Source organism: Megascapheus bottae, chromosome 5 (genome assembly GCF_031878675.1).
Source record: "Megascapheus bottae isolate mThoBot1 chromosome 5, mThoBot2.hap1, whole genome shotgun sequence".
NCBI classification, from domain to species: domain Eukaryota; kingdom Metazoa; phylum Chordata; class Mammalia; order Rodentia; family Geomyidae; genus Megascapheus; species Megascapheus bottae.
The window spans coordinates 42164682-42191431 of record NC_143513.1 but is presented as its reverse complement, the minus strand read 5'-3'; the positions used below and the strand labels follow the sequence as shown (position 1 = coordinate 42191431).

Here is a 26750-nt window from a genome sequence, read left to right as displayed (position 1 = left end):
CTCTGCCACCAGAGTTTACTTAACTCAGGTTGAACTTGCTAAGCAGTCACATGCCATCCACCATCAAAACAGTCGAGCCTTGCGCCGACAGTTCAAATTATCTAGGGAAGCGGCACGTCAAATAGTTAAAACTTGCTCCAACTGTGTCCCTTTTTCACCAGCCCCCCATTTAGGTATAAATCCACGAGGACTGCTTTCTAATCACATTTGGCAGATGGATGTCACGCATGTTCCATCATTTGGCCGATTAAAATATGTTCATGTTACTGTAGATACTTATTCTAATTTCATCTTGGCCACCCCCCTTGCTGGGGAAGCCACTAAACATTGTATTTCTCACTGCATTCGATGCTTTGCTGTGATGGGGATTCCTTCGCAAATAAAAACAGATAATGGCCCTGGGTATGCAAGCCGAGCATTTCAATCCTTCTGCCGTTCCTATAATATCACTCATATTACAGGCATTCCTTACAATCCTCAAGGTCAAGGCATCGTGGAGAGAGCTAATGGATTATTAAAACATCAAATTGCTAAAATACAGAAAGGAGAGTCGTATCCCGCTACCCCTGTGAATATACTTAATCATGCTTTATTTGTTTTAAATTTTTTGAATCTGGATTCAAATAATTTATCTGCTGCTCAGCGATTCTGGGAAAAAAGAGAGCAGCGTGCTTTTGCCTTAGTAAAGTGGAAGGATCCCCTAACTGGTGCTTGGCATGGACCCGATCCTGTTCTAACCTGGGGTCGAGGGCATGTATGTGTTTTTTCACAAGGAGAAAATGACGCCCGCTGGCTGCCTGAACGCTGCGTTCGGATCGTGGAGAGTGACAGTGGCCATCCAAGCAGGGACTCACTGGACCTACACCCCCAACCCTCCAGTGGTGCATCCTGCGACGTGGAAAGGACCTGAGTTATTTGTGCATGTCAATTGGGACTGCTACTGATCCACTTGTTCCACACATTCATATGAGCTGTGTTTCTCCTCCTTTTACTATTATGTAGGGACCTTTTAACATATTCATTGACTCTACACAATTTAATATGTGACATTATTTTGTCTTTACCATCCCTCTTCTTAATAACCTTTTTTGTAAAAGATGCCCAGGTGAAAAGCAAAGGCCTCCAGAGGTAAGTAGAAGTCGGCCGACCCCCTGTATGTCTGTGTTTTGTTTTATTTTTTTTTTATTTTATTTTATTTTATTTAATTAAAAAAAAAAAGGGGGGGTGCACTGTGGGCCTAAAATAGAGGCCTGGGTGGTCAAGGGACGCCTTGACCCCCCTTCCCCTTCTGAGTTTCTTGTCAATATCAAGGCATACCTGAGAGTCCCACCAGCAAGACATGTCTAAATCTAAAAACAGCTGAGCTCATGTTTTTGTGTTAAGTGTATCTGATTGAGTCCAATTTTCTTGTTATATGTCAATGTCTGATTCTGTTTAAAAGTCTCCGCTTCTCTGTCTTGTTTGTGTTATAGTTTTCCTTGGGTATTTTCTGTTGTTGTTGTTTTGTCCAGTTTTGTCTTTAAAATTGGTACCAGTTCTAAATATGGATCCTTATGGTTTTTCTGTGCGTACTCAAGCACATCCTTGTTATCTATTTGAATATTTCTGGGAAGTAAAAAGTTTTGACTCCACTACGGCCTAGTATGGCCCCTCCCAATCGGCTGCAGCTGAGGTGAGCAGAGGCCAGACAAAGCAGCTGCAGTCTTCCTTCTAGTTTCCTTTTTCCTACTACCTGCCGAAGTGACAGTCTGGAGACAGTTGGTGGCAGGACACAAACTTCAGTCTTAAATTTTAGCTAGTCGCTTTGTTAAAAAGCTTTGTTTTAAAACTTGGTTGTCACCCACAAGAATAAGATTAGCAAAAAACCCTCATGATACTAAAATTTCTGGAAAATGAACGGCCGATATTAATTTTGCGCGCTTTAAGATCTTTGAGTATGAATGTGTGTGCGAATGGGTGTGAGTGAACATGTTCAAGGTTAAACTGTCAGCATGCTGTATAAAACAATGGTTGAGCTCATTTGAAACACAAAAGCAATTGGGTAAATCTGAGTCTAAACTTCAAGAAAAATATTAGGTTTGGATGTTTTACAATGTCTCAAAGAATTATTGTGTTGTCTTAAAGAAAAACTGGTAAATATTTTTCTAGATCCTGAAATCTGCATTTTATTGCAGGGCATACAACTGTTTACATTGTAAACATTGTATCCTGTTCAGCACAGAGGTATTAGGGAATTTGGGATATATTATTTTAAGTTAAAGTTTGGAAACATGTATTAGAGATTTAAATGTAAAATTGTTCATTAACGTCAGAAACTTTGCCTGTCCTTTCTTGCAAACTGACACTAGAAATCTGATGGTAAAATGTGGATAATGTGATTAGTATTTTAAAGGAATGTTTAAAAAAAAAAAAAAAGGGGAAGGAAACTAAGTCCAGACTTAGACTTTTGGTGCACTGATGTCTATAGTTCTTGCATTAGGGAAAAACTGTTATTTGAGTTTAAACTGTTGTTGGAGTTTTAGACAGTAATCTAAACTGCATAAGAGCCCCTTTTTTCTAAAAGGCAAGAGGAGTGCCTTGGGCCCTAGGGGGCCTGAGGGCAGGAGTTCTTTGTGCCCTTAAAGGTTTTTCAATTGTAAATAAAGGCTAAGGTGTTAATTGTTTAAGCCAGTATCAGTAAAAGTTATTAAGAACATTGGAAATGGGTTTCTAAACAATATTTGAAAGTGAAGTTGTCTTAAATGTTTAAAGAAAGAGAGAAAAGGAAAATCAGGACTACCAAAGTAATTGCTTAATTGCTATTTCAGCTTGCTCTTGTAACTTCCAGCTAGCCCATTGGAGAAGAACAGCAATCCTTATTCAGATGTAACTTTGGCCTTTTCCAGGTTCTAGGTAAGCTCATGCTTAGAGACTATTTCTGTGTCGACCACCTTGTTGCTCTAATTGGAGAAACGTGGCCTTTTGTAGGACTCACTGATCTGAAAACTGCAGTTTTGAGCCAACCCCGGGCAAAGCAAAGTCCCTGTGTGATTGTGGTGTCTAATCTGGCAGCAGAGTGCTATTAAGGCAGAGTTGCTTGGGAGCTCGAAGCCGCAGAGTGCTAGCTCTGAGCTGAACAGCTGGGGGACAGCACTCAAGCACCAAGCTCGGGACTCACAGTGGCAGGGTGCTAGCCTTGAGCTGGAGAGCTGAGGGACAGTGCCCAGGCCCTGAGTTCAAGTCCAGCAACTAAGCAAGTGAATTGCCAATGGGACATTTATCCCTGTGTGGAGAAACTCTACTGGGACACGATGCAGAAAGCCTCTGCTTGGACGGCAGAGATGGTGTCAGATCTTAGTCACTTGTGCTTGGCCGATCAAATTAATCAGAGCCGGGAGGTCATAGAATAGTTTGTAAGCATGCCTTACTAATGCCCGTGCCTTTCATAACTGGGCAGGAACTTGTCAATCTTCTGTGATAGTGGGTAGTTTAAAGCCCTAATTGAGCGAAATTTTTATTTATTTATTTATTTATTTATTTATTTTTGACACCAGCCACAAATTCAGGAAAAGTTTGTGGATCTGAGACTTGTGTCTCTATTAATCTGTTTAGATCTGACAACTGAAGCATTGTTAAGGTTGCAGAAATTTAGTTCCCCAGACAATCAAGAAAAGGCCTTTGCAAATGGGTGCTATGTAACTACACTATTGTAGCCAAAGATGGTTCGTGCAGTTGTTAAATGTTAAATATGATCTCCAGTTTGGAGCAAATTATTATTCCTGATATCTAATCCTTGCAATCCCTAATAAAACAGGCTAGGCTTCTTAAGGTCCCTGGTCAAGCACAGAGACAACGCCCCTGAGTCAGCTTGAAGAAGTCACAGAAGCCGAATCTCCGCCCATCTATCCCCTTTAGATGAAGGGACCAGTCATTTTTGGAAAGCGAGACAGGATAATGAGATAATTAGAGATAGTGAAAAGAATAGAAATTGCACTTGTGCTTCTTTTAAAATAAAGATGGGGGATATGTCGGGAGCAAGAGTGGAATCAAACTGTACTTTGATTTGCATCAGATAATTGCTTGATTGTCTTATTGCTTTTTGGCCTTCTCCTGTTCAATTGATCTGAGATTTACCATATGAATGTAACCCCCAACAGTTCCCTGATTAACCATCTGGATGTAACACCTGGGAGTGCCCTGGTCTCAGGGAGGGATAAAAACTTTGAGTGAAAAATAAACGAGGCGGCAGTTTTTGCGTGCACTGCAGACCTCCAGGACCCGATGTGTTTGTCTCTCTTCTAATTTTTCCAGTCCCTGCCCCTTATTTCAGGAACCCCAATTTGCTGCCGGGAGGCCCCGGCACCTAGCTACTCAGGAGGCTGTGATCTAAGGATCACAGTTCAAAGCCAGACTGGGCACAAATGTCTGTGAGACTCTTACCTCACACTAGCTACCAGAAAATTGGAAGTGGCACTGTGCCTCAAAGTGGCAAAGCATCAGCTTTGAGTTGAAGAGCTCAGGGACAGTGCCCAGACCCAGAGTTCAAGTCCCACAACTGACAAAATAAACAAGAAATTTCAGGACAATTTTCATGCTACGTTTATTTTAGAAAGCTTTGTCTTAAAAAAATTCTAGACTATGTAACTCATCTTTTAGATTTTTTTGAAAATAATGAGAACTCAGTTAAAGAATACTTACTTTACAAACTGCTACATATTTATGAAAAATATAAATCAGAATTGTTTTTGCTTAAAATAATAATTTTCATGTTTTTTTTTACAAAAACAAAAACAGCTGTCTCTTGCCTCAGCCTCTCATTGTTGGGGTTATACTCATGTATTACCACACACTGACTTCCTTGTTAGATTTTAAATAGATGAGATCTGTATAAACCTCCACAAAATAATCAGCCCTATAGATGAAGATAAATTAAAACTGTATTTGACTTTGGTACTGGTGGCTCATACTTGTAATCCTCGCTACCCAGAGGGCTCATATCTAAGGATAGCAGTTTAAAGCCTGCCAGGTGGGGAAATCCATGACACTCACTTCTAACCAATCTCTCTTGTGTGTGCACGCGCATGCGCGCATGCACACACACACACATCACACAAGCTGCAAGTGGAACTGTGGCTCAAATGATAATACACCAACCTTCAGTGACAGCTGAGGGACAGCATCCAGGATCTGAGTTCAAGCCCAATAAGGGCAACAACATCCAATACCAGCATTTGAAAATAGAGATTGTCGTATATTTTCTTTATTTTCTTCTCATTGTGATCTGTGGTTATTATCCTATCAAAACTGATTTCCATAAACTGTAAAAATCTCATCATTTCTCTGTATGACAATTAAAAAAATACATCATGCCATTTTACAGTTTTCAAGGAAAACTGTTTTCAGAATCTTCCCCTACCCCACTCCCTCAAAAAAGATCCTGAATTCTGGTTTTATCTGGTCACATTTAGCAATACTTCAGTATTAAATACTATTAAAATAATTTTTAAAACTTAGGCTTCTTGACATGGCAATTTCTTTGTATAACTACTTATGGATAATAAAAACATAATTTTGAAAACCTTAGGCTTCTTTACTAAAGTGGCTTTTTTTTTCTTGCCAGTCCTGGGGCTTGAACTCAGACTAGGCACTGTTCTTAGCCACTTTTTGCTCAAGACTAGCACTTTTTTTTTTTTTTTGCCTGAGCACTGTCCTTGGACTTTCTCAAGGCTAGAGCTCTACCACTGGAGCCACAGCACCACTTCTGGCTTTTATTCTATGTATGTGGTACCGAGGAATCGAACCCGGGTCTTCGTGCATGCTAGGCAAGCACTTTAACCACTAGGCCAAACTCCCAGCCTAAGACTAGCACTTTTTCACTTGAGCTACAGCACCACTTACACCTTTTTCTGTGTATATGGTACCAAAGAATTGAACCCAGGGCCTTGCGCATGTGAGGCAAGCACTCTACCACTAAGCTATACTCCCAGCTATCTACTAAAGTGTCTTTTAAGGCTTTCACTGGTAAGTGCAGTAATCATTGTATTTCACTAATCACGCTGTGGTCAATGCAGCTTATGGGTAACAAGGTCAGATAGAAACCAACTTTTTCTTTATAGTTGGTACTTCCTAGCTCACCTGGCTACAGAGGCTGTTAGGTGAACATTTACACCACCTGGTCAGAGCCTGCTGACCTGGTCAGACCAGCTCTCTGTGAGCTAGGATCCAATTTTGCAGAGGACTGGACAGAATGCTAACAATCAGCAGATTCTGGATGTGGTGATTCATCTGGCTCATTCTCACCAACATGCACACAGAGGTAAGCTTTTGTTTTATAAATAAAGCATAGAAACCATCTTAATCCTCATTTAATGGCTAATAGGCTCAAAAACCTCAAATATTTCTTAAATGTATCAGAAAAAGAATGGGCATTGAATTCCAAAGAAATAGTGTTGCAGAAATTCTTTGAGTAGAATGACATAGATGGGAAGTTTTGTGTTATAATCCTTGCTGACAGTGACCTTCTGAGCCCACTCTTAGGAGGCCAGTCTGCGCATAGCCTGTGGAGGCAAAGGACAAAGAAAATGTTACTACAGTCAATTCTCCTTAAGTCTTCTTAGGTTTATATTAACTCCCCTCCCCCCTGCCTCACCCCGGCCCTGAGACTTGAATTCAGGGTCTGATCTTTATCAGTTGAGCCACAAACTCCATTTCTGGCATTTTGTTTTGGTTTGTTTGTTTTTTTTTGTTTGTTTGTTTGGTTGGTTTGTTTTGGTGGTTAATTAGAGATAAGAGTCTCTTGGGATGGTTTCAAACCATGATCCTCAGAGCTCAGGCTTCTGAAGAGCTCAGGTTATAGGCATGACCCCAGCACCGGCTATGTTATACTTTTTACAAATAAGTCTTTATAGTATTGGTTACTCAGTTGTACTCATCTTAAGTATATATTAGCAGGGTAAAAGGAAGGATTTAATTTTGATCTTTATCAAACTGAAAATAGATTTATATACAAGTTATAATTACTATTAGTTGAACATTACTATATTCAACATACTATACTTGTTACTTCACATTATTTAATTTTCACAATTCTATGGTACTATATGTATATATATAATATGCAGATAATAGAATGAAGACAGGATATAGTATTTGCCCTGGGCTATAGCCAGTAGTAGCAGAATGAGGACTTGGTCCCAAGTCTATGTGATTTCAAAGCTCACCTTGAGACCACTGTGCTAAGCTAAGTCACTTCACTGTCTATAGCAGCCCTACCTAATGACTCCTTTTGGTGACAATCAATAAATGCCCTGGATGTAGCAGCTTCTAACATTCTAATTTTGATTATATTTGAGTTTCTATTCAAATGAAGGTTGTTCTCTGTCCACAGAGTCAGAATGACTGATATTGAAGGACATCTTAGAAAGGTCTTATCTTTCCTAGGCATTAAGCTAGTGGCCTTTCATGGAAAGCATATTGTTTTAAGCCATTCTCAGTCACAGGAACAGAAGTTATACCGTTCCCAGTCCTGATATACTATTCCTAAACCATCTGGAATTCCTGAGCTAGAAATTCACCTTTTCCTGATCCCATTGCCTTGGTCTCTAGAAAAAGAAACGATGCATTGAGTTAGTTATAAAATCAGGGCCAATGTGTTGTTTGCTGCCAGGCACTGATCTTTGTAAGCCCAAGACTTCAATGCTTTCAAGGGAGACTTATTTTCTGTTTTTGCTTTCTAGGAAGACATCCTTTCAGGAGTTTTTGTATTTTCCCTGAATGGCCCTTAATCAGACATATTCACTTTATTTATCAATTTACTCAAGATTTAGTTCAAATTACTTCTTCCAAGAAAATAATGATCCTACCTCATCCTGGACGTCAAGTTCTTCCTCTGCCAGCCCCGTTTCCATTAATTCAAGAGGATCCTTACAGTCTTGAATGAGCGTGATCTTGACAAAGAAAACACACAGCATTTGTTAGATATATAATAGCACCAATCCACCTGAAAATGATTTGACACTTCATGGGTGCTTCTCATTTATAATCTATAGATTTTAGAACCCTCTAGATTTCTCATTCTTTTTCCTTTCCTGTGCCATTTTTCACATACAAGTGTGAACTGGTAGAGTTCTCTACTACCTAAACTCCTTCACAGCTTCTTTCCCCAACCTCTGAAGTGTGTACCTCTTAAGAAGGCACCCCCAATCTGCCTAAATAATTGAGCAGTCAACACTGCTTCTTCTTTGACAGCACTTAGTACAGCATTGATCATGCAGTGATTGCACAGAGAAGGGCTTGGGCCTGAGGACAGTACAGAGTCCCAACTTGAATTGGATGGAAATGAATTTTATTGGAGGTAGAAACCAACGTCTAGAAACCAGGTTGGCTGTTTGGGAAAGTTCTTGGTTTGTTTTTTTGTTTTTTTAATGTGCCACTCCTTGAGTTTTAACTCATGGTGCAGGCATTGTCCTGGGTAGAGCTAGTGCTCTACTACTTGAGCCACAGCCCTACTTCTGGCTTTTTTGGTGGTTAATTGGAGATAAGAGTCTTATGAGTTTCTTGCCCAGGCTGGCTTCAGAGCAATATCTTCAGATCTCAGGCTCCTGAATTGCTAGGTGTGAGCTACTGGCACCTGGCAAAAGTTGTGGGGACTCCTAGCTAGTGGTGCAGGAGCCCAGCTGCTTGCCACCTGTGCTTCAGCACGTACACACTCAGTGACACAAGCAGTCAGAGGGCGCCAGAGGAGCCAGAGGGCGCCTAGTCCCTCCTGCCTGGAGAGTGGGGCGTGTCTCAGGACACCATTGGCTGACTGTCACATTCAGGGAGGTCCCTATTTGCTGACATGGGGACCACTGATTGATCTGTATTTAGCGAGCACATTTTCTAAAATAAAGTTAGATCTGCACCGAGAGTCTGGTCTCCGGAGTCTGTGTTCCCAGGATTATTCGTGGGCTCCGTCGCCATCTTACTCCCCTGGTAGATGTCCAAGAAGGACCCCAACAAAAGGTTATGATTTTTATGGATAATCTATAATTAAATCTTCCACACAGAGTAGATCAACAACTATTTGGTCATACTCTATACATGAGAAAGGACATTGGCAAATCAAGTCCAATGTATACTAAATGACATTTTTTTTTTTTTTTTTGTAGATCATGGGGCTTGAACTTGGTCTGGGTGCTGTCCCTGAATTCTTCAGCTCAATGCTACTGCCCTACCCTTGAGCCAAGCCCCACTTCCCGTTAATTGGAGATAAGAGTCTCAGGTCCTTTTGTGCCCAGGCTGGCTTTGAACCTTGATCCTCAGATCTTAGCCTCCTGAGTAGCTGGGATTACAGGAGTGAGCCAACATGCCTGGCTACCAATCACATTTTTTCCCCCTAGTTTTTCATCTCGCAGTTCTACTGTGAAAATTATGTAAAGGATTAAGTTACATAATTTCTTATTATATCTCATAAGGATAGGAGTTATGTATAACTTTAGGTTGGGACAATCTTGGGATAGTACTTGGGATAGTGTAATAAAGAGATGGTGAGATGTATCTCACTATCTTTCAAACACAGTAACTCTTTCTGAAGAAAAGGAAGTGCTACAGGCAAGGTGGACCATCCATAAGCACTCTTCTACAATGCACAGGCCTTTGTTTTAGACCCTGAAGAGATATGGAAGTATATAGTTCCTGTTATCATAGGTCACTAACAATACCAATTTCACTCTGCAATAAGCCCAAAAGTATACAATGGAAGCACTTAGTTATAGTCTAGCTAACATATTCAGGGTAAAACAAAATCCCAATTATTCATAATGCCACCCTGATTGCAGATACAGTTGAGTCTAACACAGCAGGTACACTCTTGTTTAAAGGGGTTTTGCAACATTCATGGCCCAAGTATTTATTTATTTACTTACTTATTTTGTCACTTGTGGGGCTGAGATCCTTTGCTCAAGGCTCATGCTTTACCATTTTGAACCACAGCTCAATGAATCTAAGATTCATTGCTGTCTTCTAAGAAGGCATTATGGCCTTTTAAAAAAATCGATAATCTCAAACATGCAGAACTGTTATGTGTCTTCCTGGCGCTGTCTTACTGAGTCCCTATTTGTTCCCCATAGAGTGGGTTTTACTCCCACTTGGACAACAAACTCTGAGAAGTTTTGCAGATGGCCTGAAATCCAACAGACTAAGTTTCATGTTCAAGTTGTGTAACTTTTGCCATTTCAGAATGATTTACCGTTTCTAAAAGGGGATCTTGACCCTCCTGGGATTTAACCTGATTCTGTAGATAGAGAATAGCATCATGAACCGTCAAAAAGAACGAATCCTTTCTAATGTTATCATCAAAGAAACCACATTGCTCCATCTTTTCTATCACATGATCTGCAAAAGAAAGAGATAAGGTTAGGAGAGGCTATTTCTCTAACATCAAGCAATATGAAGTTTTTGTAGTTCCTTCTCTCCTTTTTCTCATTTCTAAATGACCCCACTCTAAACTGACTGGGTTTCTTTTCCAGTAGCACATGGGATGGTTTTCTCATGATGACTCCCAGATGGCCAAACCAGTGTACCTGCCCCAACGCTGGGAGCCTGGCTGCCAGTGGTCATAGCTGTGCTCTTTTCTGAAGGATTTTCCTTGGCCTGTGGAGTTACACTGCCTGAAGAGGCCACAGGTTCCCCTGCCGTCCCTCCCCATGCCCATCCCTGCTGTTCCACATAAATTCATTGGCACACTATAATGGCCACCAAGGTGGGGCTCCTTGTTTGACATGATGTAATCCTTGGTGTTCTTCCTGCTGTGACCTCACTGTGCAGTCAGGAATAGAAAACTAGATCTCTGAAACTTGTGTTTAGCCAACTTCATTTGTTGTATGCTCACACCTTCAGTCACTTGTGCAAGAATCCTTGTCTCGGGTTCTGCTTCTAGAGAAGTTAGCCTGAGCACCAGCACTTTCCTCCACACACAGAGGACTCTCCTATTCCAGTAATCTAATTCATCTCCAGTTCTGCATTCCCCATCACAATCTCCTCTTCCCCAGTGATTCTGCACCACTACACAGACATTACCAGCTCTGTGGCACAAATTGAAAGGTAAATTCATTTTGATTTCAAAAATCCTCTCAGTTCAAGGTACAGTGGCTCATGTCTGTAGCCCCAGGTACTTGAGAAGCAGTGATTGAGAAGACTGAGCTTCACCTGAACAGACAAACTGGGCATGATGTTTCATAACTATTCTCCAAGCTACATGAAAGTTGTAAATTGGGAGATTGAAGCTAAAAGTTGTTCAGGCAAAAGCATGAACACCTAGTTGAAATAATTATAACGAAAAGGGTTGAAGATCTAGCTCAAGTGATAGAGTGCTTGCCTAGCAAGGACAAATCTCAATACTCCCAAAAAGACTTCCTCAGAAATTATTATTTACTTGGTAGAATGCCCTTTATGGTGAGGAAAAAAACTGAAAATAGGGGTTGGGAGTTTGGCCTAGTGGTTAAAGTGCTTGCCTAGCATGCATGAAGACCCGGATTCAATTCCTTGGTACCACATACATAGAAAAAAGCTGGAAGTGGTGCTGTGGCTCAAGTGGTAGAGCTCTAGCCTTGAGAAAAGTCCAAGGACAGTGCTCAGGCCCTGAGTTCAAGCCCCACAACTGGCAAAAAAAAATGAAAATAGTGATAATTGTACCAGATTGATTCATGCTACTTGATTAAAAATACATTTAAAACTGGCTAAAGTGGCAACTTTTCTTATACATTCTTTTTTGTGTACTGATCCTAGGGCTTGAACTCTAAGCCTAGGTTCTGTCCCTGAGTTTTGTGCTGAAGGTTGGTGCTCAATTATTTGAGCCACAGCTCTACTTCTGGCTTCTTTTTTCTTGGTTGTTAATTGGAGATAAGACTCTCACAGGCTTTACTGCCTGGTCTGGCTTTGAAGCAAGATCCTCTGATCTCAGCCTCCTGAGGAGTTAGAATTACAAGCACGAGCCATCATCATCTGGCTATACATTGCTTATCATACTACAAAATAATTTTCATAAGGCCTTCAGATGTCATGTACCCACATTCCAACATTGGAACAGAGGCTCAGGGGACAGTCTTATAAATAGACAGGTACAGACATGCATTTACCTTGAAGCAATGCAAAATACACGTTCACATCAATTCTTTGAAACTCTTTAACAATCTGAAAATTAACAAAGCACAATTAATAACATGGACTATCTTTATCTGCCCATAATTTAGTTGTATTCTATTGCTTGCTCAGGAGGAATATCAACACTTCCATGGATAACTATAACTTTGTGGAAAGTGTGTTATTGGAAAGAACCAGAGGTTTTCAACCCATAAAGACAGTGTAAATAAAGATGAAAGGATTATCTCCGGAGGTGGCAGCCAAACATGGCACCTCATACTTGTATGTGGAGGAGAAGGGCAGGGAAAGATAGATCCAATGTTCAATAGCACAGCACTCTAAATCTTTGTGGAAGGAAAAAAGGGGGTACAGAGCTTCCAAACAGTTCCCAATGATTAGAACAAAAGATATGACTTTGTAGCTGAAATGACATTTAAAATGTAAAAATGGACTTAAGCCGGGCGTGGTGGCTCACACCTGTAATCCTAGCTACTGAGGAGGCTGAGATGTAAAGAATGTGGTTCAAAGCAAGCCAGGAACTAAAAAGTCCATGAGACTCTTATCTCCAATTAATCACCAGAAAACCAGAAATGGTACTGTGGCTCAAGGGGTAGGGCGAGTAGCCTTGAGCTGAAGAGCTCAGAGACAGCACCCAGGCCCAGAGTTCAAGTTCCACAACAGACCAAAAAAGGACTTAAACATCAAGGAAGATACCTATTTTTAATATATCAATGGCAGTATTCTAATTATAATTTGTGCTATAGTTTTATAAGATGCTACTATTGGGAGACACTGGGAAAGGGGTGTATAGGTTTTCTCTAATATTCTTTACAACTCTGAGTGCATTTACAATGATCATTGAAAGTTTAACTTAAAACAGTCACGGCACTGGACCTAGGGACAATACTAGTCAATATAGTAATTGAAAGCAACCATGTAAGTGTGGGAAATATGCTGGCGTTAAATTTGTTGGAACTCCCTCCCAGAAGTAATTCATTAAACACTGTCTAATAAACAATACACAGCAGATTTGAGCAATGCCTGGAGTAAAATGAACAAAGACAACTGTGTTCTTCAATGAGCAAATACCAAGATCTTTTAAGAGAATGGAAGCTTTCAGTGTGTTCTTACACTATTCCCAATGCAAGCACTTCCCCCCCACCCAGCAAACCTACCTGCCACCCACACCCCAGTGTCATTTTCTACCCTTGCGGAGATAGCTGAGCCCCCAGTGCACTAAATCATAGTCGGGAGTTGATTTCAAATTACTATATCAGATTCTCCATGCCTTAGCTGACTGACTTACCTTTCTGTCAGACCCTCTTAATACATTCCTAAAGCGTTACCTAAACTTGACACTTGACCCTATTTCAGGGCATTATTTAGACCTATTTTAGGTCTACTTGGAAGCACCCACTTAAGTTTTTATTCATAAAATTAATGTTTGCCTTTCTTCCTAGACTGCTTAGTCCTGAGAAGTAGGAGTTATGGCACTTTCCTCTGGTGTCTTGTGCCTGGTAGAGGCATTGGAAAAATGAACTTGTGCCTACTGACCTTCCTTCTGATGCCATCAGTGTTTCATCCTGCATGCCCTAAACTCTTACCCTGACTTTTACATACCCAACCTGCTTCTTGTTCTACCTAACCTCCTAACAACACTCAGGTTTTCTAGGCCTACCAAGTACCTTCTGGTCCTATCTCCTATGGTTTCATATACCTGATAGAATACAATACTTCATTTGCCCACTTTCATTTTTTACACATTCCATTTACATTCTCAGAAAACAAATAAAACATAGTGTCAATTGTTGCTGAAGGATGTCTATGTATCGGAGACTATTCTAAGTTTATACTTATTAGCTTCTTTAATCTTTGGACTCCTCTGTAGAGTAAATCACTCCTCTATTGCAAATGAAAAAACAGAGGCAAGATAGCACAGTGTAATCTCATTGCTAGAAAGTAGTAGAGCCAGAGTTTATATAACAGAGTCTTGCTCCAAAGCTTAATATATAGCACACACTACTGCATAGCATTCACCTCTAGCTGTGCATTGGTCCTTTTGCAAATCAGTGCCTCCTGTACTTTTACTGCTGCCAAAACCCCAAATCCATGTCTCCCCCTCTGCCCCAAAACCCAGGACCTCACCCTTCTCAATGACTTCACTCCGACCACATCCAGGAAAGATATAGCTCCACAGTCAAGCACGAGGCTATGGATGGGCACTTTGGGGACGTTCACTTTCACCGGAAGCTCAGAGTTCCAATCCACTTGGATCTCAATTTCCTTGGTAGGGATATCAAGTTCTTCTGGATCTTCAATATCTTCATCGGGTTCAAAAGCATCGTTTGTTGACCCAACATCACTTATGATGCCATTCTAAACAAAGAAAAGACTGCCAACCCTCAATGCCAATGATTCAAAATGTCATTCAAGCATTCTGTCCAAACTATTTAAAAGGCCTATCTATGCTTCTTTTTTTTTTTTCTGAGCAAATATGTCAAGGGGATGAACTTTTAATGAACGAGTTTTACCTCAGCCCAATCTTTGATGTTTTCTAGGAAGGAAAAATGGAAGAACAGGGAGCCAAGAAACTCAATTTCTAGACGATTGTGGAACTTTGCCATGAAATATATTGGCAGGAGAACCTGAGCAAAAGTTATTATCTCTAAAAGTTTATGAACTCACTGCCTTCTGTTTTAGTTTCCTGGCACTGAATTTGTACTTATTTTGTTCCCTTCAGTAAAAATAAGGTTTCAAAAGATAATGCAGATGCTGTTCATGAAGAAAAAAAATCACACCCTGTTTCCAGGGAGCTCTGCTGATTCCCATCCATTCCCTCTTGCCTACAAGAACGGCTCAGCTGCTCTCTGATGAACATATGTCATCTTCCTGTACACATCTGGATAGTAAAAGGGACAGGTTTAATTTTAGACCATCAAACTGCTTTCATTTGAGAAAAGAAAATGGAGAGGAAAGGAAGATGTCATCTCACCTTTGTGGCCCTTAATTGTCCTTTTTTGATGAGTTTCTGTATTCTCCTCAAGGCTTTCAGCCTCTTATTATATACTCTAATGGCATCAAATCCAACCTTTGAAAATAAATGTCAAGTTACTTTAAATGTCTGATTCCTCATGTTCATTAATGGCTAATGTTATCTGAATGGCTGTTTCCCCAAGATTCTAGTCCTTGAGACAGCCTGCCAAGAGAGACATTGTGAGTTCTGATACTAGATCAAGGAAGATGGAAGCAAATTAAAGCTCCAACACAGAAAAACAGAATTCCTTCCACTTTAATCTGAGCAAGTACCCTTCCTGCAAGAGAGAACTGTGTCCCCTCTTCTCTCCTCTCAGGTAGCTCATAAGCTCCTGACCTGTTCTGTTTCCTTACATCCTGTTTGTCCAGTTAATATGGGTCACTCTCTCTTCCTTTGCACTTGTAGCTTCCACGTCTGGCTTACCAAAGGCAGCAGCAGGTTCTCCTATCTGCCCCTGCAGGTGACCTGTGGTCACCATATGCTTCCTGAGGACTCTGCAAGACCTGCCAACCCAAAGCTGCCTCCTGTCTACCTCTCGTTTGGGAGGTTTCTTGGCCCTGGCTCCAGCCCTCTCCCTACTGCTCACTATCTGGGCCCAGCCACCACAGAAATGCTCAACACATGCAGTTCATGCAACGTTTTTGGAACTGAAATTCATCTCTAACACTTTTTTTTATTATTGGGATAATGTATAGAGGTTACAGTTACATTCACCAGGTAGTAGGTGTATTACTTCTCACACACTGATACCCCTTCGCATGGTTTTTTGTTTTGTTTTGTTTTGTCATGGGGCTTGAACTCTGGGCCTGGGTGCTGTCCCTGAGCTCTTCAGCTCAAGACTACTGCTCTACCCTTGAGCCAAACCCCACTTCCCTTTTCTAGAGGTTAATTGGAGATAAGAGTCTCAGGTCCTTTTGTGCCCTACTGGCTTTGAACCTTGATCCTCAGATCTCAGGTGAGAGCCACTGTGCCCAGCCCTTCTCATGTTTTTTGTCCCCATTTCCCTTCCCCCACCCCCTCCCAATCATCTTGTTTTCGCCCCCTTCCCTTTCCTATTTCAAATAAACAAATAAATATATATACAATATCCCAGATGACAAAGTTAGATACAGTAACAATATGAGATTAACCAAAGGGCCAAAAAAGAGAAGTACATTAAGAACAACAATCACACAAGATCATCTCTAATATTTTTGTTTTGTTTTGTTTTGTTTTTTTTTGCCAGTCCTGGGCTTAAGCTCAGGGCCTGTGCACTATCCTTGAGCTTCTTTTGCCCAAGGCTAGAACTCTACCACTTGAGCCTCAGCACCACTTCTGGCTTTTTTTAAGTATGTGGTACCAAGGAATCGAACCTGGGTCTTCGTGCATGCTAGGCAAGCACTCTACCACTAGGCCAAACTCCCAGCCCCCATCTCTAATATTTTTAACTAGCAGTTAATGCCACTTAGAATTAATTATGTGGGTTAAATTACCAGTCAACTGTCTCTGTTTTTCTATCCCTAATTATCTGAAGGCAGAGATATTAGCAGATAGTTCTTTAATGCCTTCCACAAAGGAAGATGAGGATAGATCTTATTCCCACTTAAAAGTCCAACAAGTAAATGAATGAAACACCAAAATATAGATACAAAATTTCTTGGGATAAAATACTTACTGTAGACTTGACACATTTTTTGAAACCATCCACATTGCCATAAAAAATTGGGCTGGAAAACCTAAGAATCTTTACTCCTTCTGGTTCTATGACCTGATATAAAAAAAAAGATCAAACAATTTCAGGTCTCAGATATTCATTTAAATTTCTTGCTGTTCTGCAAGGAGTTGGGCCACAGCAGCAGAGCAGCTGGGCAGCGCAGCTTTCCTGGGACTTCATGCAGGTGGAGGGCGAGGAGTCACCAAGCCTCAGAGTTTCACAGTTCCATAGAAAATCTAATTAGAGGCCCTTAGAATGCAGTTATTCAACTCCCTGATTTCCAAAATAAGCAAGACTCAGAATGGTGCCATGATTTTTATCATTTGCCGCCAGTTCACACTATGGACTCCCTCCATTATTTTGCTAAAAAGTAGGGGAGAAATAATGCAAGGGGACCAAGTAAGATTTTAGGACCTAAGGCCCATGATATCTGTTTGTGTGGTTATTATCAAGGTAACGCCCCACTTTATGCCTGGGCTGTTTTGGGTTTCAGTCCTCCTATTTTTGGTCCCTTGTGTCTCTAGGTATGATAGGTGTGCACCACTCTACCAAGCCATTGTGCTTCCCCTGTATCTGGAATAACAGGTACCTGCTGCCCTGGCCAGCCATTGGTTGAGATGGAGTCTTGTAAATTGGTTTGCCCTGCTGGCTTGGGACCACAATCCCCCATCTCTGCCACCTTTGTAGCTAAGATTGTAGGCTTGAGCCACCATACCTAACCATTTTGAGCTCTTGATAGCACTGAGATCAACATAATAGAAAGATTGTGGAAATTAAATTTAAGAAGCAACTCCTGGAATTCCAAGCTCAGAGTCCAGTAATTTTTAAATTAAGGTAAAATCAAACCACAGTTTCCTAAGGTTCACATTAAAATATATTTGTATATGTTTATTTTTAGTTTATTATATGTGGTAGATAAATTTTTATTTCTTTTTTGTTGTTACGTTTGACTTTCTTTGCTTTCATCTTTATTTCCCTTCAGGGTCACTAATCAATTTTACTTGTGACCAATGAACATAAAGCTATCCGAGGGATAGTAAATTTGTTTTTTCTTCTTCTAATTTTCTGTATCAGATATTATTTCTCTCAATTCAAAAAATAAAGTAAAATATCACATCAGGCTTAGGTGACAGAAAACTTGAAAATTTCTTATTAGAACTGAGTGAAGAAAATCTTCCACTTATTTCCTTAACCTCATAGAAGTTAGTTTCCATAGCAGAGAAAGCAGCTTTTGATAGAATATCTGGAAGTAATCTAGTTGCCAATTATTTTTAAATCCCCCATTCTAATGACTTTATATGAAAATGGCATTCAACTAGCATGCAAAAAGTCATAGAATCCATTTATAATTTTCCTTCTTATCTCCAAAAGTTCTCATGACACTTAGAGTGGACTCCTGGACTCTCCCAACAGAAGTCTTGTCTACTTTCTATCTAAGTGGCTAAAAGAAAAATCCATGACCGCTCAAATTCCAGGCTAGCAAGCCCTAGTCCAACAGATGTCTAAACAAAATCACTTACATTTTTGTAAATCTTGGTACTTTTGTAGATGTCTGTGCTAGGGATGCTTCCAAGGCTACTCCATGAAGGACTAAAAGAAGAAAAATTAACATCAGGATTCTTCAGGGGAACAACCACATTTTGGGCTAAAAAGTTAAAAAAGAAATAACAACTAAAGAGCCCATCATTCTGGTGTTTGGACTCTGGCTCATTGCAGATGACATTTTCCTGTAGCTAACTCCAAAATGAACAGCTGGTGTTTGTGCAGAACTGGAGGAGCAGGAAGAACTAACTGTGACTCTCTTTTGATGGCTGAGAGAAATAATGAGCGTCATATTTTCACGTGCATAGCAATTTGTGGGATAAGCAAAGAGCTTTCTCACATGTTAAATCTTATCAAAGCCTTACCATAACCCTGTTTTTATTAGTGAGTAAACCGAGGTTTAGAGCAGTTAGAAGGCTGGGGTACAACACAGTACAATCTGTCTTTAACCTACAAGTCTTTGGCACCTGGAAGTTATTTGTGACTTATGGCAACTTCCTGACGAAGCACGGGGAATCTGAGAGTGATCACATTAGCCTCTTTTTATAGAAATAGCAGCCTGGAGGACCAGAAATAAGCCCTTCCTGTCAACCAGACTGTTGATTTCCTGTTCCTGATGCAATCAGATAAATTCCATGTTTCTTCAAGTGTGACAAGGGACATATGCTAACTGCAGCTCCTAAAGAAAGACTATCTGTTTGGGGTCATTTGAGCATTGTACTCTCTGGATCAGCATTATAATTACTGGAAATTAAATACTGTGGAGGATATTGATTTTTGCTGGCTAAAAGCCTGGTTACCAAACTAGTAGCTAAAATGTGCCACCAAGTTTTCCTTGGCTTACTGTATTGTGCTGATTTTTCACTTAAAATCCATAAGCTCATCTTTCTCTCCCAAGAAAGAGATGGCTACATCATCATAGACAGCATAAGGCAGGAATCTAGGTTAGGAGTATATATCAACCTGCCAATAGCTAAGAGGCTTTTCTTCAGTTTCCTCTGGCATCATATCTCACTTTCAAATAAAACTTTGCCTCTACTCACACTTTTCCTGCCTCATCATTTTCTATGGAGTCCAGCTCCTCTTCTGAGGGGTCTGTTGCTTTCCTTTTCAACCTGTTTGACTCCTGTAAAAAGGCTCATAACTTTTTTTTTTTTTTTTTTTGCCAGTCCTGGGCTTGAGCTCAGGGCCTGAGCACTGTCCTTGGACTTTCTCAAGGCTAGAGCTCTACCACTTGAGCCTCAGCACCACTTCTGGCTTTTTTCTATGTATATGGTGCCGAGGAATCGAACCCGGGTCTTCATGCATGCTAGGCAAGCACTTCAACCACTAGGCCAAACTCTCGGCCCAGGCTCATAACTTCTTATCCTATCTGCTTGTGTCCTTTCCTTGGATTTGTCAGATTGAGACAAGCAATCCAACCTGTCCAGATGGTTGCATCGTTGGTGATTACTAGATGGTAATTATCCTTCCCTCTCAACCAGACTCACCTAAGAAAACATGGAGATAGAGGCATATCAGCACTTCTCTTAAGTCAGTTTCGGTGTCATTTCTCTAACAGCAAACTTTGGATGCTCCTGAGCACTTTCCAAACCCTAGGCACCTGAGATGCTGAGGCAGAAAGCCACATCTCTCTTGAGCAGTCACCACCATGTTAGAGTAGGGAGGGACTGCAAAGAGAGCTTGCTGGTAGAATGAGAGAAGTAAGTCTACGCTAAGTGGAAGACATGTATGGTTTTCCAGGCTTCTCCTTCCTTTATGCCTCAAGAACAGGGTGGAGAGGAAGGTCTACAAAGACAAAAGAATTGAGGAGAGGGAGGGCTCAGAAGGGCACTTGACCAAAGCCTGTCTGAAGTTAAGCAAACCTAACTCTTTCAGAAATCTGCCTCTAGGTGCCCTTTATTTAACCCACATCTTTGCTGTTCATACTCTGCACAGAAACTAACAATATTAACCTCACAAAATTGGATGGCTTATTGGATCATGCCGTATTTGGCAGATTTGAATGAATTTTGGTTATCATCAACTCTTTGAATTCTGTTCTTGGTTGTAAATCTAATAGGTGATTAGCTCCTAAGGAGGTAAACAAGCCTCAATATCTTTAGCAGTTATCCTAAGCCTCAGCTCTCTCAATCAGTAACTGTGTGAGCTTAGGAAAGAGCCTACTAAGCCTTTCTGATTTTAAATTTTCTTATCTGTAGAATGAGATGACTCAAACCTAATCATAGGAATTTTTGATGATTACATTTCATAACATTAAGAAAGCATGATGTGGTTAATTCATAAAACTATACAATATATCATGAGAGAATGTAGGCTTACTACATTTATCAGAACAGCATAGAAAAGTTATGGATATTTTATCCAATCATAGGAAATGTGGGATTTATAGTACTTACAACTGAACTCTCAGGACCACAGTCAAGAGTCCAAATAAAAGGCCAGCTAATAAACCCAGGTCCAGCCCCAGAATGATGGACATTACACATGTAAACACCCAGATCACCTAGAGGAGAAATGGGAACAAAAGAATTGTGTCAGATATCAAGTGGTAACTACCTATAGAAATAAGATTGATGATCCACAAATTATAGCTTTTAAAAATACCCTGGCTTCATTTTACATTTAGGTTAACGTGAGAATTGGCCTGCCCTATGAAGATCGACTGACTGACTGCATTTATTTATTTATTTATTTTTGGTTAGTCGTGGGGCTTAAACTCTGAACCTGGGCACTGTACCTGAGCTCTTCAGCTCTAGGCTAGTGCCCTACCACTCGAGCCATAGCACTACTTTCGGTTTCCTGGTGGTTAACTGGAGATAAGAGTCTCGTGGACTTTAGTGACGTGCTCGCTTTGAACCTTGATCCTAAGATCTCAGCCTCCTGAGTAGCTAGGATTAAAGGCATGAGCCACCACACCTAGCTCACTGCATTTATTTTTCAAAAATGTTAATAGGTAACACATTTACGTGGTTCAAAGGGGAATTAATAGTTTAAAAACATACAGTGAAAAAACTCACAATCTTTTATCCTCTTACTCCTTCACAGCCTCCTTCTCTGTTCCTTTTTTATTTCTTTGGTAAGTATATATGCTCCAACATTTCTATTCTCATCTCTTTTGCACTTAATAATTTGTCTTGGAAATCTTTTAATATTAACATGTAGAAGGTTTTTTTTAAATCCTTTTTGTGCATCTACATTAGAATAGAACTTTGAAAATTTTTTAGCTTCTGGTTGTTAAAATCCTACAGAAGGCTGCTTTACTTACAAAATCGATAGGGAGTTTTCTTTTTTTTTATTGTATTTTATTGTCAGAGTGATGTACAGAGGGGTTACAGTTACATTCAACAGGTAGTGAGTGCATTACTTCTTGAACATTGACACCCCTTCTCATGTTTTTGTCCCACTTTCCCTCTCTCCACCCCCTCCCCATCATCTTGTTTACCCCCTTCCCTTCCCTATTTCAAATAAACAAATAAATGGATATACAATATTGTGTGTATTGTTTTGAGTTTTACATGTGTGTCCTTTTAAAGTAAGATTTAAAGAAGAAATTTTTCCTTCTGGATAAATAATTCTTCAGTCTAACGCTCTCCCAACTGAGTGATATCAGCAATTTTTGGAAAATAATTCTTACTGGAAATGAATTTCCACAGTCTTCTCAGATACAGGATCTTCACTTAGAAAACATGAAGACTTTGGTTCATTCCTACTATTCTCATCTCTGCTCTGGGGTTCCCAACATTCAAGTGAGACTAAGGAACCAAACTTTAGCTGGGATTTTGGCCTACTAATAAGAGTGCTTACCTAGCGTGCATGAAGCCCTGGATTCAATTCCCAGGACCACATACATAGACATAGCTGGAAGTAGTGCTGTGTCTCAAGTGGCAAAGCCCTGGCCTTGAGCAAAATAAAGTCCAAGGATGATGCTCAGGCCCTGAGTTCAAGCCCCAGGACTGGCAAAAAAAAAAAAAAAAAAAGAACCAAACCTTGTGTAAGAAAAATGGGCTATGTGTTCGTGACTCATGCCCATAATCCTGGCTACTCAGAAGGCTGAGATCTAAGGATCTTGCTTCAAACCCAGTACAGGCAAGAAAATCCAAGAGACTCTTTTCTCTAATTGACTACCAGAAAACCAAAGCATCACTGTGGCTCAAACTGGTAGCATGCTCAGGGACAGTGCCTAGACCCTGAGTTCTAGTCCCACAACCAACAAAAAGAAAAGAAAAATGCATGGAGGACAACTTACAGCATCAATTTTATTCTGCCTCCACAGGTGAGGGATGTCACACACCTGCATAAACATGCCTTTCAGGTTGGCAATCACAACAGCTGCCAAGACCGACTGCCAAGAGAGACAGAGAACGCTGTTATTCAGGCTTCCCTATGATGATTTTTAAGTCTCCTGTTATCTCTCTGGTAAGAGAGTGAAGAAAAAAATGATGCACTCTGCATACAGGAAAGGAGGGTTGTACCTTCTGCAGGGGTTCCAGAAGCTTCCCCAGAGCCACGATGGCAATCATCACAATCCCTGCAGATATGATTCCAGCAATCTGAAAGACACACACTTTCATGAGGAAGGTTCATCCTCCTCCCTGCGCTGTCTAGCTTAGAACAAGGTGTGCACAGACCTGAGACACACCTGAGCTCCCCTGACGCTCTCCTGCTGCTCCACACTGAGAGAAATGAGCGTGATTTGTCAAGACCACACAGAACTAAACAAAAACAAAGGCCGTATGTGTGCATACACTCACACACATGTATGTATGTACACACACACACACACACACACACACACATGCACTATGCAGGGAAGTTGTGTCTCCTTCCTCCTTCCACAGAGACATAGGCTCTCAACTTTTTCCCCAAGGCAGCTGCAGTGACAAGGCAGTAGTAGCAGGTGTAAAGGAAGCTCAGAAACTTTACCTTTGCTGGCAAAAGCTCTGCTAAGATCCATAGATAGTTAGGGAGAGGCTGAGGGGACAGGGACTATTCTCTGATTTGGTCAGATGACTTTTCTCGGCTGAGAGAGCTGGGGCATGGCAGAGGTGAAGACTAGAAGCTCTGAAACACAGGAGAAAAGGAGATAGGGGACCAGAAGCAAAGGCATCAGAGAGGGAGCAACAGGAGAGAACACAAGTACTGCCTAGTACAAGATGTTACACGAGTTACAGGAGGCAGACACAGCAAATGTGAAAAGGAAATTCAGAAACTTAATTAGGAAACATTCAGTCTATCTGGCAAAGTGATTATTTATGCTCAGATTATATTTGGCTCAGCCTAGAGCACATTGTGTGTGTAAGTGATTTTGAAGCACCCAGGATGTATGTCTGTCTAGCTCCTTTCTCTGTGTTCTTCCTGCACCACACTTTCAAGTTCCTAGCACCTCAGCCAGCTTTGCTTCTCCAGTTGAAGCAGAGAAAAGAATCACTTGCTTCCTTCTCTCCTTCTGACTTCTTCTTTTCCTCTTTCTTTCCTTCCAAATACTTAACCAAATTTTACTGAGCCACTTACATTTCACCGTGGATAAAAAAGGCTCTCTGAACAAATGAAAGATAAGATGAAAAGATAGAGAACACAACCAGCTAACTCCCTATTCCTCAAGTCATCGAGACTTGCATTAGTCTCCAATTCTGAGCTAAAAATCAGTGAGGAATCAATCACTTGTATTGACTCTATAAGGCTGGTTTCTGGGAAATTCTGGAGATTCAATATCTATGAGCAAACTCAATTTTGAACAAATTATCGTTAGGTGAAGGGGTTGTCAGAGCTACAGAATAGTTTGCAATCCAAATGACTTTTTCATGATGTCAGGAAAGATTGAAAGAAAGAGCAGTGACAGTGTTTAGCTCTTCTAAGAATATGCTGAGAGCAGTTGCTCTTTACCAACGTTCATTTTTTCTATGCATTCCCTCAGAAAATATATTCCAAATGTTTCTATGTACCTGGCACAATAATGTATCATCAATACCAAGATGCGATTATTACCTTGAGGAATGGCATAATATCAGAGTTTATTAATATTACAATCCTTTTTAAATTTAATACTTACAATGCCATTGTACGATGGGTACAGTTATTACTCCCATTTTATCCATGTAAAACCAAAGTTCAGAATACAAGAAAACCAGCCTGAGAGGAGAACTGCCAGTTTATTTGGTCACAGGCACTTGGATTCTAGTCCAGGAACTTGGACTCTTAACCCTAGAACTTAGTATACATTTCAGTAATTAAGTATCAAGCCATTTCTGTACTTGTTTCCTTCTTCAGTGCTGAAATCCTGACATCCTTCATTCCTAAATATAATACATGCCAGTGTGTGGCAGAGGCTATTAGCTTACCAGAACACCATTATCCCCAAGCCCTCTGCCAAGAAGGTCACTTTACATGAGCATTTTTCCCTGGGGCTGCCGGTCCAGGCCTCCATTTGAGTCTACCAGTGCAAGGGAAGAGATTTGCCTACACCCACTCAGGACTGTGTGCTCTGGAGAGCTTTTGAATGCTTCATCTCCAAAGTAAGAAGCAAGTCCTCTTGCTGCTGGCAATTGTGCCATAAAATGGGCAGCTCTAAAATGAACCTGACCCTGGCTGTTTCCCTTGGCATCAAACCTTTTGTTATGGTTCCTGGCTGAGGCTGCTTCCGCCTCCGCCCCTCCCCCCAGTTGTGAGGCTGAACCTGAGCGCTTGGGCACTGTCCTTGGGATCATTTTGCTCAAGGCTAGCCTCTACTACTTTATGCCACAATGCCACCTTGGGTTTTCTGGTGGTTAATTGGAGATGAGTCTCACGGACTCTTCTCTTCTCTTCTCTTCTCTTCCCTCCGTCCCTCCCCCCCCCCCCCTTTCTTTCTTTCTTTGCCAGTCCTGGGGCTTGAGCTCAGGGCCTGAGCACTCTCCTTAGGTTTTTTCAAGGTTAGAACCCTAGCACTTGAACCACAGCACCACTTCTGGCTTTTTCTATGTATGTGGTACCAAGGAATCAAACCAGGTCTTCATGCCTGGTAGACAAGCGCTCTACGGCTAGGCCAAACTCCTGATCCCCTCTCAGATTTTCTTGCCAGGGCTGGCTTTGAACTGCATTCTTCAGATCTCAGCCTCCTGAGTTGCGAAGATTATAAGAGTGAGCCACCAGCCCCTAGCATGTGGCTGAGTTCTTTTACCTGCTCCCTCAAGACCTGATAGGTTTCCAAAAAAAAAAAGTTACGCACAATGCAGAGAATTAAAATTAAATCTTTTGGGAAGAGCAACGACAACTCCAAAGTGTCCGAACATAGCTAACATTCAAAACACTTGTTTTCACCCGGACCAAAAGATGTGCCATATAAAAATACAAAGCTTCTTGTCATCAACAGCCATGACTACCTTAGAATGAACCAGTTCATTGCATGCTGAAGTGAGAAACCAGTTTCTGGCATAGCACTATTTGTAGTTATTTTTGTTTTCTCTGAGAGACTGCAGATAATAAGATGTAAACATTAACACCTCGTGAATACAGTTTAACTTCCATTTAGCTATAGCTTTACTCAGCATGACTGTAGATAAGGATAGCAGCAAACAATCAATGGTGTTTAATGAACATTTTAAAAACTAAGTACCAAGGCCTCCCCTTTACTTTTGAGTTTTGGAATTGTTTATTTTCAGGGATACTGTTTAATTTAATTGTGTGATTTGTCTGCATTCAAGTTTATTCCCTTCTCAAATCTCAGTCCCTTGTTCTTTGTTACTGTCAGACCCTGGTGAGTTGTTTTGAACAGCTGTTTCCCCCTCCTGGAAGATGTCACTGCATAGAGCACTGCAGTATTTTTAATAATAAACTTGTGAACTAAGAACTGAGAAAATCAAATTTTAATTGTATCAGTGGGCAAGACTGGTGCTATTTAGTGAAAAAAGTCAACTGATAAATGCAGAATTTGTAGAATTCTAGGTAAAGAAAAACAAATATCAGAGCCATTTCATGATCTCTGGTATTCTACAGAAGACCCTGAAGGTTTACTTGTGTTAAAGCATAATATGATTTGTGAGATTGGTGGTATGCTCTTTGTAAGAAAGGAAATTTCTGCTGCCTCAGTAAGACTTAATGTTAAACCATATGACTTGTAAATTAAGATTTTAGGGTTCTGTTAAAAATGGCATGTTTCAGGTAGTGCTTGACAAATGATAAGTCTACTTAGTAGTTTCTGGTTATGAATGTATTGTTATGTAGATTGAGGAACCTTCCAGACTTTGATAAAAACCTTCCAGAAATACTTTGTTACACTTGTAAGTGTACTTAATAAAGTGTAATAGAAAACCAAAAAAAAAAAATGTATTGCTATATAGGTGAGGGGTGGGGGTGGGTGGACCAAGACATGAGAAAGGGTATCAATGTGAAGTAATGCGCCTT

General features: G+C 40.7%; 1 protein-coding gene across 1 annotated transcript in view; it reads right to left on the bottom strand.

Annotated features, from left to right (window-relative positions):
- Window positions 1-6328: 6328 nt before the first annotated feature.
- The window catches only part of Slc26a4 (solute carrier family 26 member 4), a 46075-nt gene continuing 25653 nt past the window's right edge, over window positions 6329-26750 (bottom strand). Inside the window, exons 10-20 of the mRNA XM_090332988.1 lie at window positions 22844-22921; window positions 22618-22713; window positions 20768-20874; window positions 18347-18416; window positions 16788-16880; window positions 15092-15187; window positions 14245-14475; window positions 12096-12150; window positions 10208-10353; window positions 7842-7925; window positions 6329-6536 (exon numbers count right to left, since the gene is read on the bottom strand). Of these exons, the coding sequence (XP_090189114.1) occupies window positions 6513-6536; window positions 7842-7925; window positions 10208-10353; window positions 12096-12150; window positions 14245-14475; window positions 15092-15187; window positions 16788-16880; window positions 18347-18416; window positions 20768-20874; window positions 22618-22713; window positions 22844-22921 (1080 nt within the window). The 3' untranslated portion in view covers window positions 6329-6512. The remainder of the gene's footprint in view (window positions 6537-7841; window positions 7926-10207; window positions 10354-12095; window positions 12151-14244; window positions 14476-15091; window positions 15188-16787; window positions 16881-18346; window positions 18417-20767; window positions 20875-22617; window positions 22714-22843; window positions 22922-26750) is intronic.